This window comes from Bradysia coprophila, unplaced genomic scaffold (assembly GCF_014529535.1).
Source record: "Bradysia coprophila strain Holo2 unplaced genomic scaffold, BU_Bcop_v1 contig_232, whole genome shotgun sequence".
NCBI lineage: Eukaryota > Metazoa > Arthropoda > Insecta > Diptera > Sciaridae > Bradysia > Bradysia coprophila.
Genome location: NW_023503493.1, coordinates 17760239 through 17779198, shown reverse-complemented (window position 1 = coordinate 17779198; position 18960 = coordinate 17760239). Strand labels below are relative to the sequence as shown.

The window sequence follows — 18960 nt, the reverse complement described above, 5'->3', positions numbered from 1 at the left end:
GCATGAAACACTAACTTATCTTATTATTTTACTTCGCGTATAGCATCACTGCAAAATTTTGATGCGTAGAAAATTATTTTTCATTAAATTTCTTATACTATAAAAAAGTCGGGTATCGTCGGGCCGATGATTTTTTCGGGCCGGGTTGGGTCGGGCCGCGAAGATAAAAGTCTCGGGTCGGGTCGGGCTTGGGTTCAAAAAATTGGATTGGGCCGGGTCGGGTTGGGTATCGAAAAAACGTCGGCCCGCTCATCTCTAGTTAAGTCCATTTCGATCAAATTTGACAGAAATTTGACAATTTGTACGACATTGGAACAAACCTATTGTTGATTCACTTTCTTCGCTCATGCTCCATACACTCTCTAATGTTTACTAAGCATTTATAATTGACAAAACTAACTAATAATCACTTTTTCATTCAAATAAAGTTTCTAAGCACAACACACTTATCCGCTCAAATAAGATTTCCAAAATTTTTTTAAACAAAAACCACAAAAATTCATGTGCCAATGTATTGAAAAACCAATGCGCAATAATTTAATCTCTAAAAATTTCGCTCTCACAAACATCAAATTCGAAAGTTCCAACCACAAAACTCAAAAATTAAGCAAAGTACTGGTGATCGTATTGTTTGACTATGCACCACACCCCCTCTGAACCAAAATAAAGTTTTACCGAAAATGCACCCAAAAATTGATTGCTGTTCTAAATAGAGGGACCCTAGGGGAGTTTAAAACGATGGTCCGTTAAGCTGGACCAGATGCTACCCCAACCCCATACAACTAAGAAAAAAAATATATGGGATGGGGAAGCATTTGGTCCAGCTTAATGGACCATCGTTTTGAACTCCCCTAGGGTCCCTCTATTTAGAACAGCAATCAATTTTTGGGTGCATTTTCGGTAAAACTTTATTTTGGTTCAGGGGGGGTGTGGCACCAAGTTGTTAAAGAATCCCAAAGCAAAAATTATTTAAAATTGACTAAAGAAAATGTTCATGTTTTGTCTACTCAATTCATTTTATTATTTGAAGTAATCGAATTCAAACCCACTATATTAATAACACTTACACATAGTCTACAGTGTAATCTACACTATACTTGCTATACTTACAGCTCTACATAGGAGACAAAATTTAAAAATCCCCGAAAAAAGCGTTCCTAAAAGTGAATTGAACTGTGTACCTATATTAAGATCAGCCGAAAGTGTACGTTTCATTGATCATGCTGTGAAAGAACTGGTGCTCAGTATCAATCAACTTTCGAGAAGTGGTGCCCAAGTCCTGCTTGTCGATAGAAGTCGTCGCCCCTGATGAACTATTGTTTGTGTGTTCTTTACAGGCTTTGACCGGTTTTCCGATTATGTTCTCTTCTGAAAACTTTACCAATGATTTATCTCTGCCAGCACTGAAAATGTGGCAGTCACATAACCTTAAATTTGTTTTTTTATACAATTGACAGAGGCGCTGTTGTTCATAAACCACTTGTCACAATTGTAAATACACTCAGATGATTGTATGTTTACTTGTCGGTTAGTGTTCCTTGTTGTTTCTTTGGTTGTAGGTTGTTTTTATTAGTGTTCTGTCTGGAATATTATCGGTTTGTGTTCTTTTTTGTTTCTTTTCTTTCAGTATTTTCATGCCTTGGGACAAATTTATCGGTATTTTCTCGTAATTTGGTCCCATTGTATGAAAAGGACTGTTGTGGACGGTAGATGTCAGGCACTTTCAACAGGTTTTTTTTTGGTTTTTTAATTCTGATAAAATTCTGAAAATTGTGGACAATTCCAATAAAGTTCCGACAAAAAATCCAGATTTTTTTTTCGGAATTTCCAGAAATAAAATTCTTAAAAATAAGTCCTTCTTCTCCTGCTCCTGATTGGGTTATAACTCGCGAAATTGCCTAAAATCCACCGTCCTCCACAGATACGTAAATAACTATTTAGTTGTTGGTTGGATTCATGACGTTCTGTATGTGTTTTAAATCTATTAAAATCGTTACAACGAACAAATAGAAAGATCAGGGAAGTCTAAGCCGCTTCGTGTGAACCCTTGTCGGAAGCTTTTTATTTAGCATTAAACTCTGTTTATCTGATTTTGAAAAAAGTATTTCAGTTGTAATTATTCTGAATAGGAACAAAAATGAACGGTTGACTTTAGTTGAATTCGCATTTAGCACATTCTATGCTCTTGGTAAAACAAGCGAAATTTTATAAAATTGCCGGTGCTGGTCACCCAGGGCCTATTTTAAGGAAATTAAATTTCCAAAAATTCTCAAATTTTTCCATCACTTTTCGTCAATTTATCTAAAAACACAACAAATTGCATCGTAAATGTTGTTTTTACTGCCTTTTTAGTTGTTTTTCATGTCTTTGAGCTTTACTGATTACTTCGGAATGAGATCTAACAGAAAACAAAATTTGGAAATTTTAAGAATTTTTGTGAAATTTTGGAAATTTTTGGAAATTAATTTCCATAAAATAGGCTCTGCGGTGACGTCTTACATAATATAATCAACTATTTCGAATACGTATACGTAACATACTAATGGGCCCTAATCACTGAAATGAAAATTTGATGACTTAAAAAAAATCCCGTAGTGTAATTCAACTCACATGAAAGCGAACGTTTTTTCATATTCCCAACGTACAATGTAAAACGAAACCGTAAAATATAAATTGTAGTCGAAGGTCTTGATCTTAATAAAAATCATTTTTTCGATAAGTTTTATTTCCTTCGTCAGGCAGTGTGATTACGAACCTCACGTCTCCTGAACATTTTGTTTCCTTCAGTACGCATATACAGTAGTCCCAGAGAATAAATAACTTCAAATTTTTCATATGTAATGAAATACTATCCCTTTGCGTATCGCTCAATGATCTCTAACTAATTGGTTTTGTGTTATCGCCTTTAAAATGGGTAGAGAAGAGATGGACGATTCATAGAAATTATACGTCTCATATTTCAAACATATTTCGACTAAGTGACCCACAAGTGTGAACGTTCCATACGCATAAATTAAGTCATAAGGAGAAGATCGGTCTCGATAAAATATTAATTTAGCAAAAGAATCCGTGCATCATAACATTTGAGATGAAAAATTGTCAAAACTTTCACATGAAAAATCTGTAACAGCCTAAGCAATTTAATTTTCCCTAAAACCTTATCTTCCCTGTGTAAAATTCAGTATAAATAAGGATTTAACTCGGCCGATGAGCCGAAGAGAACTTTGAAGATTGTTCACGAGATTCTAGTAATTGATGGTTAGTTTTCGCATAGTAAGCATAGTTTGTGTGAAAGTCGGTGCAGAACATACGTGAATATCGTGTGGTTCCTTCACGTTAGCATAAGGTTCTATAATTATCTATTTGTTGACTCTTTTGCAGAAAAAAAAGTCATTCAAAATCAGCGATGGTGTCACGAATCTTGAACAATTTCATAGGACGAAGACAGGAATTCAAAGAATTGTCAATGCCCGACCAACATACAGCTTTGACCAGAAAGAAAGGTTACGTAGACAAGAAACTAGGAGATATGATAAAGGTTAAAACCGACGACGAAACTGTCAATTTTTTGTTGAAAGATGTTCAAGCTACATTTACACCTCGAAAATTTGATCGAATTGAGTTGTACTGTGACCCCGATGACAATTCCGATGAAATTACCGTTCGACGAATCGAAGTCCCAGATGAATCGAAGAAGCAGATACATGGTAAAGTGACATCGGTAGAACTAGGAACAATTGGATTTATCGATCGCAAATATCTATTCTACTGGGACGCGTTAGATGAGAATGCCGCTGATATCAATGACAACGATGAAGTAACTGCAAATTGTGTTCAGTGTGAAATAACCATTGAAAATACGTATGAGTGGAGGTGCCTGAACGTTACCAGAGTTTATCAACCAACTGTCAATGTGCGCACTACTGTTCCAAACAAAGAAACCATGAACAAGAATGGAATCGAAATAACCGACAATGTGGCTGTCGAGTTTAATGACCTCAATGAAACGAAAGACTTCCGAATGGAAGTTAAAAATACATCTAACAACGATTTCCAGATACTACAAAGCCGATTCATTGGAAGAAAAAGTGATTCACAACTTGAACTAATTTCACCCAATCGTCTGACATCCTACATGCTGAAGGCGGGCGAAAAGAAGGATTATGAATTTACAGCAACGTCGAAACGGATTGGACCGTATACCGAACATTTTATAATCAGTTTTGATGGCAAAATCACGGGAAAATTCCAAATTAGTCGATACATCAAAGTTACAGTGCATGATACAAAACGCCAGCATCGAACAGCAGGAGAGGGAGTCAATGCTTGCACAAATTTTGGTTATACGAATGATGTTTTGACGAGAGAAGAGTCATTCTGTCTGTCTGGTCGGCCGCCTATTAGTGGACCGAATTTTGTGGCCATACGATTTGACGAATGGCGTATACCAGTTATTTTGCGCGACACCGCTCTGAATTCAGCTTCATCACGAAGTGCTATTTTCGATGCATTGTCCACCGTTTGTTCGCATCTGAATAATGTTTTGACTACGGAAAATTACAGTCAGGTCTTTCACGATTTACTGCATCTGGAAGAGTGTGCTATGGCGCATAGTATCCGCATCTATGATATGAAATCTTACTTCACGAGGTACGAACATTTTCTTTGGTGCTTTTTTGTCTCATTTTTTGTGTAAAAAAAAATCTTTTGTTCTAGGGAAGGAGAATACTTAGCTTTAACTGTCCAAAATGTAGCTGAAAGCAGACCGTCAATTGTAATAGGTAATTGTTGTTGGAAGTAGAGGATTCGCGTAACAGGACTAACAAAATAGCTTTAAATGAAACCAAAATAATTTAGATGTTTAGTCCTGTTGATAATTTAATTTTGGTACATTTCAGGTGATTATGTTCGCGTATCGGATCCGTGGGCAAAGGAAAAGGACAAAAAATTAGATCATCGCGGAGCGATCCACGAAGTCAAACAAAATCAGATTTTGCTAAAGTTTGATGACGTTTTTCACGAAAAGTACAACAATGAAGACTACCAAATCACATTCCACTTTTCGCGAAAGTCGCTACAAAAACAACATCACGCCATAGAGAAGGCAATGAAGAGATCGCCACTGAGCTTATTTCCCGATGAAATTAAAGAAATCAAACAACAATTTGACGTTGAATTGGACTCAGAGAGTGGCGAACTACTATCGGCGAATACCAGCGTACCATGGTTCAATCCACATCTGAATATTATTCAGAAACAAGCCGTCGCCAATATTTTACGGGGAGTTGCTCGACCCATGCCATACATTATTTTTGGACCGCCCGGGTAAGGTTTTCATCAACTTTTATTTTTGTTTCTGCTCAACTAATGACCAATGTGTACAGAACCGGTAAAACGATGACAGTCATCGAAACGATTCTGCAAATTGTGAAAAACATACCAGACAGTCGGATATTAGTCGCTACTCCATCAAACAGTGCGGCCAATTTGATAACGGAACGCATCGTCGCAAGTGGTGTGCTGAGTCCGGATCAATTCATGAGACTTGTGAGTCATAACAACGTGACCAGAGGTTTAATTCCACCAACTATCCTCGGTCATTGTGGAACTATCCATATAGCAAGAGATGGAACATGTGGCGAGTATAAAGTGAACGAATCCGGACTACAAATTAATAGTTGTAATACCACACGCTTAATGAAATATCGCATCTTGATTGGAACGTGTATCACTTTGGGAACGTTAATGCATTTAGATATTCCTGATGATTATTTCACTCATGTGATCATAGATGAGAGTGGTCAAAGCATGGAAACTGAATCGATAATTCCTATGATCTTCGTGCACAAATATGTTGGACAGATTATACTCGCTGGCGATCCACAGCAGCTAGGTCCGATCGTTTTGAGTCCATTTGCCAAGAAACTGGGTCTAGCTCGATCGTTTTTGGTTCGGTTATTGGAAAGCGAACTTTACAAGCCAGATTCAACGGTAAGCAAATTGCGCTTGACTTTCCACAGAAGTTGGTATCATTGAATTAACTTTCTTCGATAGAGATCCGAGCATCACTACGACCCTCGCCTTGTAACTAAATTAGTCTACAACTATCGATCTATTCCGAGCATTTTGAACGTCTACAGCAACCTGTTTTATGATGATAGTTTGAAAGCTATGATAAATGACGTAGACAGTGAAGATGCGAAAGTTTTGCAAAGCTTGACTAGAATCTTGCCCAATAATAAAGCCAATGGTATCGTATTCATAGGAGTAAATGGTAAAAATATGAAATGCATCGATTCACCATCGTGGTACAACAAGGAAGAGGCTGAAACTGTGAGTGTGACACTCGATGGCTGAACAAGATTACATTTTACAGCCAATTTGTCTTTGCAGATTAAGAAATTTTTCGAAACACTGATTAAGCTGGGCCAAAAACCGAGCGACATTGGCATCATTACTCCGTACACACAACAAGTGAAGGCTATTCGGAAGGAGCTCATTCGAAACGATGCATCGGACGTGAAAGTCGGTACAGTAGAAGAGTTCCAGGGACAGGAACGTAGAGTTATACTCTTATCGACCGTTCGAACGGTGGAACACCATTTAGCGCACGATCTACGTCATTCGCTGGGATTCATTCGTCATCCGAATCGGATGAATGTTGCTATATCGCGGGCTAGATCGCTGTTGGTCGTTTTTGGCAGTCCAAAGTTGCTTTCTGTCGACGACAATTGGCAAAAATTGATCGAACACTGCAAAAATGTTGGATCTTACGTTGATGAGTAATTCGGATGAGTAATATTTGAGTTGATTATTGTTCATTCTGCTTTCGATTGATTGAAAATGTGTTTTAAAAAAAAAGAGATTTGAAATATCAAAGTTTTTGTAAGTGCCTTCATTGCCTCTGAGCAGTCGATAATTTTAGCTAGCCTTAAGTTTAAAGTTTCAACATTTTTAACCATTTTCTAATTAAAAAAATAGAAAAAAAGTTTCTTGTCTATGTTAGAAAACAATATCAAGTGTCCAGGAAGGGCATCGATCAACTTGTTTCCCTTGTCACAACTCACTATAATGAAACAATCGATTTGGGGATGCTGACTCTTTTCACTTTATTGCTCTTCGATCTTACAGTTGCGACTGACTTTTCCTTAAAACTATATGTTCTCTTTGCCTTCTTGAGCATTCATCATATTCACATGATTTGCATGGACGAGTGATTGACACAATTTACGACATCCCTCATGGCAAATATGCCAAAATATTGTCTTGGTGAAGGTGAAGGTTGCTAATTTTTTTCAGATTTTTAGAAGGAAATTGCCTTGGTCTCAGGCGACCGTAAACAAGATTTTAAAATATGTTCCTTCAACAATTGTAAAAGGTGAAAAATATTTTCCGAAATGGATCTATCAACAAAACGCAAATCGGCATTTTGCGCAGAAGTAAGTTTACAGCTAACTGATTTACTTCTCTTGATCTAAGAATTTTCAACATGTTCATAAGAAACTATTGCTCCATCAGCCCCAATACGAAAATACTGTTTTCATGCCTTTGACATAAATTACAGAATTTTTCTCGTAATTTAGGCCCTCAGCATGAAAAGTTGTATACGTATCTGATATGGAAGGGCTTGTCGCCCTCACTTCTTTCGGGTCTTTCGCAAAATTGCCTAAAATATATTGTCCACCACATATGTATAACTCATTTTTTATTTCCCTATAATCATTCAAAATAATCTGGTCTCTTTTAGAACACATAGATAAAGTACTTCTAGTGAGGGAAGACTTACCTCCTCATCGTTCTGAAATAGTAATCTACTGATCAGGATACTAAGCCGTCTAACGATTTTGTAATTTCCTTCGACATTAACTTAGAAAAACAATTGATGCGGTTTTGGGCAATTTCGCATGTTGTAGCCCAAACTAATCGAAGGTGCCTAAAAACAACTGTCCACAACAGATGTGTGTACAACTTTCCACGCTGAGGGCCTAAATTACAAGAAAAATACCTAAATTTATGCCCAAAAATCATGAAAAAATATTCAATTCATTCTATGAAGATCTGTGTAGGCAATGTCCTCGTATTGGCAGACATTTAACGGATTTATCAGTTTTCTTCCTGAACTAAATTATCCGACAACACTGCATCTTATCAAAAAATAATTGTTTTGATTGTTCGATTTTTCTGTTCAGTCGCTAGAGGCGCTGACGTCGATTGTCATCAGAACTCTTTTATTTAGAAATTTTCTGGCTATTATACAGTTTATATATTAGTGTGACACATTATTGTTGCCTAATTTGTGTTTCAAAGTGTTTTAAAAATTAAATGGCAGAAAGTAGCGCGCAAAATAACAGCGAAAAAACTGCGACCAAGAATCAAGATCAAGTAAGTCGGATTTTTGTTTTGAAATGCTACCAGGGTTGAAGAAGACATAAGTATTTGGTTAGAAGGGTTTTGGCGATTCACTAAATCATTGCATTAAAGTGGATCACTTTAAGCCTTCAGAACGGCCGTATTTTTTTCTGTCAGAATTTTTTCTTTTGTTATACAAAACCAGACTCAGCTCAGTAACACAATCAATTTTTTGTGGCAGTCAGCTCTTTTTTTATTTGTTCCAAGAATAAATAATGATTATGCCTAACTAATTCGTTCTGTGGTCTGCATTATACTATCTTAACGACGTTCTTCTGATTCTACGTATAGGGTAAGTGATCTAGCTTTCGGCTACCCGTCAATTCTTACTTGCATTGTAAATATAATGTGAGCAGTATTGTTTGACTATATAGAGTGTTATGATGAAAGAGAAGAAGATATTTTGACAAGTACCCCAAGGCAAGTTAATATAAACTGGTCTTCTGTCCTCTCGCTCTCAACGTATCACGTTGAAAGAGAAGCTAATACTTTGACAAGTACCCCGAGGCAAGTTATACTAACTAGTCGTCGGTTTTATCGTTCTGATCATAACAGTCTATTTAATGGGTTGTGATGAAAGTTCATGGTTTGACCGTCGAAACTGATCGCCAGCGCCAATGTCAACATTTTCTTTTTGATTTTTCACTTCAATGATCTATTGAAATTGAGATATAGACTCAATAAACTAATTTATTCAACGTATACTACATGCCTGAAACATAAATAGTTTCACAAATTGTGTATTCACTGAGCGTCATAGACCTGAAACGTCATTCTTCTTCTTAAAAAAATGGCGAAAATCACAACCCATTGGCTTGAACAATGTGAGACATTCTTAAAATGAATTGTCAGTTTAAAATATATCGTTCACAAGGGGCTTAATGTAGAGACAATGGATCAATTGATACACTATTACTTTCCACTTATATCATATTTCACAATACAAAAGTTTTAATTCAAATTTGTTCTAACCGAAAACCATTGGAAAGATTGTCCCAACATATGGTTAAGCCCCGAAGACTAGACTGCTAATGTGACCCTATATAAAGCGGTAATTATATTGGACACGCGATGCGAATAAAATCGCTTCACTCATAGTCAGATATTTTACCGAGTTTACCATTTTTCTTTTGTTCCTGTTGATGTTGATCAATGATAAACGATTTACTTTATTAGACTTAACAAAAAATCAACGTAAAAATTGCACCCGATGAGAATTAGAGGCAAGCGAAAAAAAATCGCTCGACTTGAGCGATGCGAATTTATTCGCACGAAGTGTCGAACGTTATACCCAAATGTATGTATTTGTAGCGCACGAATATTCGCATCGCGTCCCAATATAATTATACCGCTTAAAGAAACATGAATACACAAACCCAGACTGAACGTTGAACGACACTGAGCACTTTCAATCTAAGTTTGACTTTGTTGTTTGGAAATATGAGTCGATCGTGAAATTTGCCAGCTACCATTTGTTTATTTTTCCTGTACGAATTGAAGAGTGATCAGTAAAGGGTGTGAGTGTGGTTTATATGTTTGCGAGTATTTTACCGGCGTTATTATGTAAGTTTTTAAAACAAGCAACTGAATTCGAATTTTTCCAAGCTCTTTCATGTAATAGTAACCTTCACAGATGGCAAGCACATCAGTAGTTCTACTTTCGAATCTATTACTTCATTTGATCTAAGTATTTTCAGGAGATTGTTTTCAAATCCCTGACTTAATTTTTTGAACATGCCTTTTACTATATCAGGCGGTATGGGGCTTGTCGTTTTCGATAGAAGATTATGGCCATCCGTGGCAGGAAATATTATTATATATTTGAATCAACAAATCAGTCAAAAAACCCTTAAAGCCCTTTATCTTACTTACAAAATAACTGATATCGCTGAGGGTGACGCCGTACGCAAAAGTTTCATCAACAAAAATTGACCCAAAAAATTTGTGAAAGAAAATTTTACAAATAGTTATTTGCATCACTTGGATTGAAACCACGAAATTACTTCGTCTCGACGACACATACATACTCATGCAAAAATTATTCTCTCGGTATACGAATTCACACGTATACTGTAATTTCGTGGTTTCAATCCAGTGATTCACAAAATTTTACACTCGTCACACCATGAAATACACAAACAACAAAACCAAATACAAAACATTTTTATCACATTGTTACACATCCGCTCAAGGTTAAACTTAAATGTATAGAAGAAGTATAAGAATAAAGACGAAACAGAAAATACGCGATCCGAAGACGAACGAGTCGATCGTTCGATGTGCATCACACTACTCGTTGATACGGAGAGTAAGCTCCGCCTCCGTTATAAAGGTGAGTGGGCTGCCCACGCCCATGGGCATGCCCACGGGACATGGGCATGGGCACTTTACAATTTCGTGGGCATAGGGCGCAGCATGGGCACTTTTCAAAAATGTGTGATCCCACAAACTTAAATCTTAAGTGCAGTCTAGACTTTCCGTACGATGTAATATTCATTCAAGGAATTTTAAAACGGCTATCGCACATAAAATCGTGTTTCCAACTGTGCTGTCAACATCGGTTTCGCCTCAGATTGACAATTTTCACATTTTTAGCGAAAATTTCCTATGTGGACCTTGGGCATGGGCCGGGCAGTGGGCATGCTTTTAAAGATTCTTGGGCATGGGCTGCGCCGTGGGCATGCTTTTTTTAAATTATTGGACTTTGGGCAGGGCGGGCATAAAAATTAGGTATGCCCACTCACCTCTACCTCCGTATCAAATTTCTCTCTTTGACGAATAACATAAACAAACTCCACCATTAATCAAAACATCGTCTGAATCCCTAGACCTGTTTGCAAGGTCTGCTGAGAGAGAACTAAAAAAGTGTGGTTTCCGATAACTTTTGACGCCTGATATTCAGTGTTTTCATGGTTTGGCGAGTGTTAAATTATTTTTTTTAAACATTTTTGGTAGTGGACTTGCGTCACGCCAGCTTACTAACCTGCGGGCATGATTTTACCCGAAAGCCTGACTTCTTCAACATTAGCAATTTTTTTTTTTTAAAGCAAAACGTACCTTTTTTTTAACAAAAGTGAGTTCTGATTGAATGTTGATGAAAATCAATGTACCCCGCCTGGGACTCTCAAATAGTTTTAAGTTAAATTTTTATTCGGTTTGCATTCATTTGAATTATAAATATTTAGCAGACCGTTTCACCCATTCCTCTTTCCTCTGTTCCAGACGCAGGACGTAAATAATCCCCAATTTCGCTTGCTCACGCGTGTTAAATTCTGGCATTTTGTGGGCACCGAAGAGGAAGCTGTACAGAAAGAGATACACGAAAAGCGCTTGGAGAATCTTCGTAAAGAATTGGTTGGATTGAAAAATACCGAGTGGCAATACGATCCAATCACGAAGCATATCGGCCAATCGTAAAATCTCAACATGTGGCCCAAATTCGATTATATTTTCAATTTCTTTTACCCGAAAAATGACGCCGATGACATCAAGAAAGAGTTGGAAAGAGTATTGGAGCTGGCACAGACGGAATGTCAAGAATATCAGGAAGCGCATTGCATTAAAAATGAAGATGATGAGTTAGATGAGATAACGGAAGACAAATGTGTCTTAAGTAACGGTATGAGTGAGGCAGTACTGGCATAAGTTCCATTTATACTCAATGCCTGCCAATTGTTTAGGTAAAATAACGTCATTGAGCCACGAAGCCGGTATGATAAATCGGGATATACCGTTTTCACTATCCAAAGCGTACGGTCTTCATTTGAGCGAAGGGCAAACCGTATCATACATGTGGTATAAGGCTGACAACGATGTGGTCAAAGTTTGCAGAATCGTCAAAATTATCGAAGAGAATTGGAATGAACCTCTAACCGTACGTTGGAAGCCATGGATTGTAAAACGACAATTTTAATTTTATTTTTTCCATTTTAGGACGAAGCCATAGAAGAGGTCCGAAGGCAGCGACCAGAAGTGTTTTCAACGTATTTAGTTAGTAAAGTGGGATTCATTAGTCGTAAACTTAGGGACATCATCGATGTAGATGTCGAAGGTGAAGAATCAAAGCAAACATTTTCGTTGGATGATATCGAGGCAACATTTACTCCGCGCAGATACGATCAAGTCACGATTGTTTGCAAAGTTCAACGCGATCCAAAGCTGCTCGATGAGGCTGGAGTTACTATCGAAGTTATCAAAATGGAACCCAACATCACCAAACAATATACGGGTACGATAACAAATGTTACGCAAGGTCAACATGGACTCATTGCTGAAAAGTTCTTGTTCTTCTGGGATGCGCTAGTTAGTGATTATCGGGTTGTGAACGTGGGCGACAAAGTCACAGCCGAATGCATTCAATGTGAAATAGTGGATGCGTCTGTGTATGAGTTTCGGTGTTTGAAGGTGGTTCTGATCGAAAGTGTTGTTCAGGTCGAAAGTGAAAGCCAGATCTTTCAACCCGTCATAAAACCAGCTGAGAACAAAAATGGAATCGAAATGTCGGACAATGTTACGATTGAGCTCAACGAAATAAACGAAATCAAAGAATTTACAATGCTCGTGAAAAATACTGCCGCAGTGGCTCAGAAAGTGCTGGAGACGGTTTTCGTCGGCAGGAAGTCTGAATCGCAGCTGACACTTATCTCACCAGCCCGGAATCACTCATTCGACTTACAGCCCAACGAGGAGACGATGTTCAAGTTCCAGGCGAAAGGGAGAATATTTGGCGAATCTCCACCGGAAAAGTTTTACATCCGATTCAGTGGACCAGCTGGCGTTTTTAAGATCTTCCGAAACATTATCGTCATCTTACAAGACGTCGAGCAAATTCATCCATTCATTGGAACCGGATCTAATGTGCAGAAAAATTTGTCATACACGCAAAGAGTAGCTCGGATGGATGCAACACGCAGCACCATACAAGGTGTGCCTGTAATAAAAACGGCCAATTTCGTCAAAACAAAATTCAAGCAGTGGGCAGTGCCGGATTCTATGAAGGCAATAGTAAACGATCCGAAAAATTCGCGCAATTACATTAACGAAACGTTGGATTCCTTTTGGCCACTGCTAAAGGCCAATCTGGACGTCACAGGCTATTGCAGAATCTTTCACACTTTGCTTCATCTGGAAGAATGCGAAATGTACCACAATATGCGCAGATACGACAAGAAATCGTTCTTCAAACGGGAAGGAGAGTATTTATCTCTGACCGTTCAAAATATTGCTGAGAGTCGACCATCTTTGGTCATTGGTGAGTCGCATATTATAGGCGGATTAATTCTCGGTGATCAACAACACATCTAACATTTTGCGTTTTCTCATTGCACAGGCGACTCTGTAAAAGTTTTTAGTCCGTTCTCGTCACAAGCACCGGGACAGGAAAAGGGCTTTGAAGGATGCATCCATGGCGTGAAGAAAGACAGAATCTTACTCAAATTCAACGATGCCTTTCACGCCAAATACAACTCTGAAGATTACAACATTTATTTCTACTTCTCGCGAACACCACTTCGAAAACAACACCATGCTATCGACCTAATTAAAAATAAATTGCCAGAAATCTTATTCGCAAACAAAGTCGTCACGAAAGAGAAGCAACTCGACGTTCAGTTGAATGTAGAGACTGGTGAACTTTTGTTGCAGAGTTCAGTCATACCGTGGTTCAATCCTGAGCTGAATATTGTGCAGAAACAAGCCGTCACGAATATTTTGCAAGGAGTTGCACGTCCTTTACCCTATGTCATTTTTGGTCCACCCGGCACAGGAAAAACGGTCACACTCATCGAAACGATCTTACAACTGTACAAAAAAGTGCCGCACAGTCGGATTCTAGTTGCCACACCTTCCAACAGTTCAGCTAATTTGATAACAGAGCGAATTGTCGAAAGTGGAGCGTTAATGCAGGGTGAATTCATACGACTGGTGAGCGAGAACAGCATTCAGAAAGAAACGATTCCGGAAAGTATCATTCGCCATTGCGGTACCATTGACATAGCGAGAGAAGAAACGACCGACGATGGTATCAAACTTACCGTATCCGGATTGAAAATGAATTGCAATAGCAAATATTTGAGATTGCGTCGGGTGCTGATTGGAACGTGCATTACACTGGGAACGCTAATGCAGTGCGATTTTCCTGAAAATCATTTTACTCATGTCATAATTGATGAGAGTGGTCAAAGTATGGAGACGGAAATCGTTATTCCAATGTCGTTTGTTGACAAGCGCAACGGACAGATTATACTCGCTGGAGATCCTATGCAATTGGGTCCAATTGTTTTGAGCAGCTATGCAAAGAGTCGCGGTCTAGATCAATCATACTTAGTACGATTACTGGAACGAACTCCGTACAAACCGGACCCAGAGGTGTGTGTATAGATTGTAGTGAGACGTCTCGTGGACAGTCGGTTTACTAATTCCATTTCTTCTTCAACAGAGATTTGAACGTCGCTTCGATCCGAGGCTTATTACCCGATTAGTGTTCAACTATCGGTCTCTTCCAAGCATAATGAGCATCTACAGTGAATTATTTTACGATTCCGACTTGAAGGCAATGGTCAACGACGTGGACAGCATCGAAGCCGAATTGGTGAAACGATTGCGACCAATTTTCTTGCATCCAGAGCAGGAAAATGTCACTCAAGGTGTTATTTTCATTGGCGTTCAAGGTAAAAGTCAACAATGTGCCGATTCGCCGTCCTGGTTTAATGCCGCTGAAGCAAATAATGTAAGTCACGAATTGAGTCACAGAAAGCTCAGATCAATTTCAAATCCAATTCTATTCACATGTTACAGGTTCTGCAATTTATGATGAAACTCATGAAGTATGGCTGTGATGCGGACGACATTGGAATCATCACACCGTACACACAACAAGTGAAAACGATCCGCAATATAATTGAAAGTACGGACCTAATTGCGCCGAAAGTCGGTACCGTCGAAGAATTTCAAGGGCAAGAGCGCAAAATCATTTTGGTGTCAACGGTACGAACGGTGGGTCGTGAGATACGTCAAACCGATAAAAAACACAATTTGGGCTTTGTCAAGAGTCCGAAGCGCATGAATGTTGCGATTTCGCGGGCCAGAGCGTTATTGGTTATATTTGGCAGTCCTCGGATTCTTGTGCAAGATGAAAATTGGAAGTTTTTGATTGAACAGTGCGCTAAAAACGATTCGTGCATGAGTTTTGATCCTGCAATACTGAATGTAAAAGCGGTAAATGGAGGTCGTGACGACGACGACGATGATGATGATGATGACAATTGAAGTCTATAAATGATAAGGTGAACCATTTCTTTCCTCATTTCCTTTTTTTTAAATATAAATTTTCTTAATAAATTGAATTTTTTATGATGAAACATGGATCTGTTTTTAGTTGAGAAAAATATTCCATCCAGCCATTTCTATTCGATTTCTCCATTTTATTGAAGAGTGAAAACGTGTTCTTCTTATCTTCTTTTTCGATCACGAAACAGGGCCTATTTTTGCGAACTTTTTAAGGAACTTTTAAGAACTTTAGAAACTTCAGGAACTTTATGAACTTTAGAGAACTTTTTAAGAACTTTTTGAGTATTGGGTCATTAGTACCAATTTTGGAGAAATTAGTTCTTAAAGTTCCTAAAAGTTTTTAAAGTTCGGAAAAGTTCTTAAAGTTCCGAAAAGTTCCTGAAGTTCTTAAAGTTCTCAAAAGTTCTTAAAGTTCTAAAAAGTTCTCAAATTAGTGGTAGAATTCGAGACGCGTTTGTACTTCTTGCGAGACATACTGGCGCCTACGAGTTAAAGTAAGAAAATATTGTCAATTATAAGTTCCCTATGCAATGATGTGATCATTTTACTTATTCTTAGAAGAGATTTGCGTCTCTTTTCGAATTATAACGCTGAACTGAAATTCAAATCGATAATTGAATCCTTGTGCCTGTGCCACACAATATGAGTGATGTACATACCATCTTAAGAGTTATATAAAACAGATTAAGAAAATATAATAAATTAATCTTAAGGGGTCATTCATAAATGACGTCCGGTACTGAGGGGGAAGGGGTGGTCTACGATTTCGGACACTCCATACAAAATTGGGTCAAATTTGACCACTTTTGCGTGACGAGGGGGGAGGGGGGGTCTAAAACTGACCAAAAGTAGTGGACGTCATTTATGAATGACCCCTAAGAGTCAATTTGCGAAATTTTCGACCGGTTTATATAAACCAGTCGAAGATTTCGCGAATAAGTCTCTTAAAAGTTTTTCATACGATTTGTACGAAATATAGGCAATATATAATTTGTACGAATTTGTAGGTTTGTGGCATGGGTTTACGATTTCGATCCAAAAATTTGAGAACTTTTAGGAACTTTTAAGAATTTTAAAAACTTTAAGAACTTTAAGAACTTTTTGGAACTTTAAGAACTTTAGGAACTTTTCGGAACTTTAAGAACTAAGTTTCAAAAATAGGCCCTGTCACGAAATGTCCTCTACGTCATACCTGAAATAGATTACCTGAATGCAAAGTCTTCCCTTAAATGCGATCGGTTCGGCAGGCCCGGACTGGCCATACTGGGCGATCGGGCGAAGCCTGATGCGCCTTTCACTTCCAGCGCCCCTGGGATTTCATCATCTTTCTTAAACAATCAAAAGCCTTTAAAACCAGACCCTCACTTGGAAGAAATGTCATTTAGCATTTAGAAAAATGTCAGGATTTGACTCATTCCAAGTTAACGTCTTAACAGAAACGTAAAATGATATTTGTTTCCCCAATCCATTTTTAAAATTTTGCCTGCAGCGCTTCCTACTTTTGTTACCTTTTATTCATAGTTCCATTTAAGTTACTATATTAGAAAATCTATGTCATTCGCTCTTTTTGTTCCTACAATTTTCTTTCACTAGAAGAGAAGAACTCGCTACTCTTGCATTGTAGCATAATAACTTGATTTCACACCAAATGTTTCAGTTACCACAAGTGAAAATGATTATTTCAGATTGTTTTTCAGAAATTGGTCCAAGATAGTCCACTGAGGATTTTTGTGTAAGAACTAAGGTCCTCACACCGAATCATTTTCTACTTTTCTACTTTGTCGATTTTTTCGAAATTTCATTCATCCGAAAAATTTTGAGACATTCTACAGTTTCGGGAAGCTGTTTCAGCGACAATTTAGCCTTTATTGTTTAGCCGGAGCCTTCGAATCGTACCGTTTTTGCTACATATTTGAACGAAAAAAGTAGGAGGAAGTCTCCGTACTCGAAAGTCCAAAGAATGTAAGTGCAGTCCACTTAGTGCATGAATAGACTTTCTACTTTATAAGTGAATTCGCGAAAGTTTATATGAAAATATAATAATTATATTATAATTCACGGGTGTTAAGTACAGTTTGAGAAATATACACAGCTAAGGCTCATTGGACTTTTCTGAGTAATTTGTAGAACAACTTTTTTTTTCGTGCCGTTCGTGTTCGCCGTGGAGACCTCTAAAAACACGTCTGCGCGTGCAGCTCGGAAAACGTGTTTTTAATATAACTTCCGAAAAGTAAATCCGGACAGAGTGTGTTTATGGTCACTTGTAGGTCCTAAAAAGTTACACATTTTACAATAACTTATTTTTGATTGCAATTTGCCTTAAAGAAATTTTTATTTAAAAAACTTATAGCATAATGTCATAGCCTGCGATTCTTACTTCAAAACTATATAAAGTTTGGCTCGGTAGGGATCCTACTGAGCGGTCGTGGTCGTAATAACTAATCAAGAAAATGTATGAGAAAATCCATTGTTCGGTAGAAAAATTAACAGTTACGTTGCAAAAGGGCAGTGATTAATTTTTTATTTTTTATTCATCCCAGATCTTTCACCTTTCCGTAGACACCCACATGTATGAACAGTTCCAGAAAATATGCTTTATCACGGTAAATAAGAACATTTCATCAACTGAAGCGAAAAATGAATAATTTTTCTCGCTCGCTTAGCTCGCGTTCTTAATTCATTACGGTATTTAACAATCAAGTGTTTTACTTATACGATAGTGTCACTGTATATAGGTCTAACTCATATAATTTAACTCATTTATCGAACTATCACAACACAGCGCCTTTGTTCGAAACGCCCGATGCGCCTTTTGGTAGCCAGTCCGGCCCTGCGGTTCGGATACATTGATTGTCTGGTGGTCCCCACTCTGCAATTTGACTACATTACCGGACACAGGTTTTCAACAAAAATTTTATTTTTTAATTTCATTCTTCATCTGGCACCAACAGATTCATTTTGATTTTCTATGACGTATGACAGCAGAGACATACACTAGGCCTATCCACGTTAGAAGCCCTTCCAGCGCTCTAAAAACCAAAACCCGTAGCCTTGTGATAGATCAATAAGCACTCTGGCTCCCGAATTCTAAGATGCAGAAAATTGTGTGGAAATGAGATTGTTCGATTTACTACAGTCCGATAAATCACGAAGATCGAAAGAAGATTTGATGCTGACTCTCAGAGTTTTGTAATCACTCATAGTGTTGTCGCTAACGGTTGAATTAAGTGCAAATTATTGCATCCGATAAAAACGCCTCCCAAA

The 18960-nt window shown here is 37.9% G+C and overlaps 2 protein-coding genes across 3 annotated transcripts in view; both read left to right on the top strand.

Annotated features, from left to right (window-relative positions):
- LOC119077105 (probable RNA helicase armi) overlaps nt 1-6950 on the top strand; it is a 30785-nt gene extending 23835 nt beyond the window's left edge. The window contains exons 1-7 of one of the 2 annotated variants that reach the window (XM_037184264.1): nt 1491-1595; nt 3382-4650; nt 4717-4781; nt 4899-5325; nt 5385-5991; nt 6055-6333; nt 6394-6950. In XM_037184264.1, coding sequence (XP_037040159.1) covers nt 3407-4650; nt 4717-4781; nt 4899-5325; nt 5385-5991; nt 6055-6333; nt 6394-6786 — 3015 coding nt within the window. In that variant the 5' untranslated portion in view covers nt 1491-1595; nt 3382-3406 and the 3' untranslated portion in view covers nt 6787-6950. Of the gene's footprint in view, nt 1-1490; nt 1596-3381; nt 4651-4716; nt 4782-4898; nt 5326-5384; nt 5992-6054; nt 6334-6393 lie in introns of those variants that run through there. The other variant, XM_037184265.1, reaches the window with a different exon arrangement.
- Nucleotides 6951-8227: 1277 nt separating this feature from the next.
- LOC119077104 (probable RNA helicase armi) lies at nt 8228-15768 on the top strand. The gene is made up of 7 exons (XM_037184263.1): nt 8228-8382; nt 11632-12028; nt 12090-12283; nt 12343-13660; nt 13739-14775; nt 14846-15136; nt 15205-15768. The coding sequence occupies exons 2-7, from the start codon at nt 11836-11838 to the stop codon at nt 15673-15675; spliced, it is 3504 nt and encodes a 1167-aa protein (XP_037040158.1). The 5' UTR covers nt 8228-8382; nt 11632-11835; the 3' UTR covers nt 15676-15768.
- The last annotated feature ends 3192 nt before the right edge of the window (nt 15769-18960 follow it).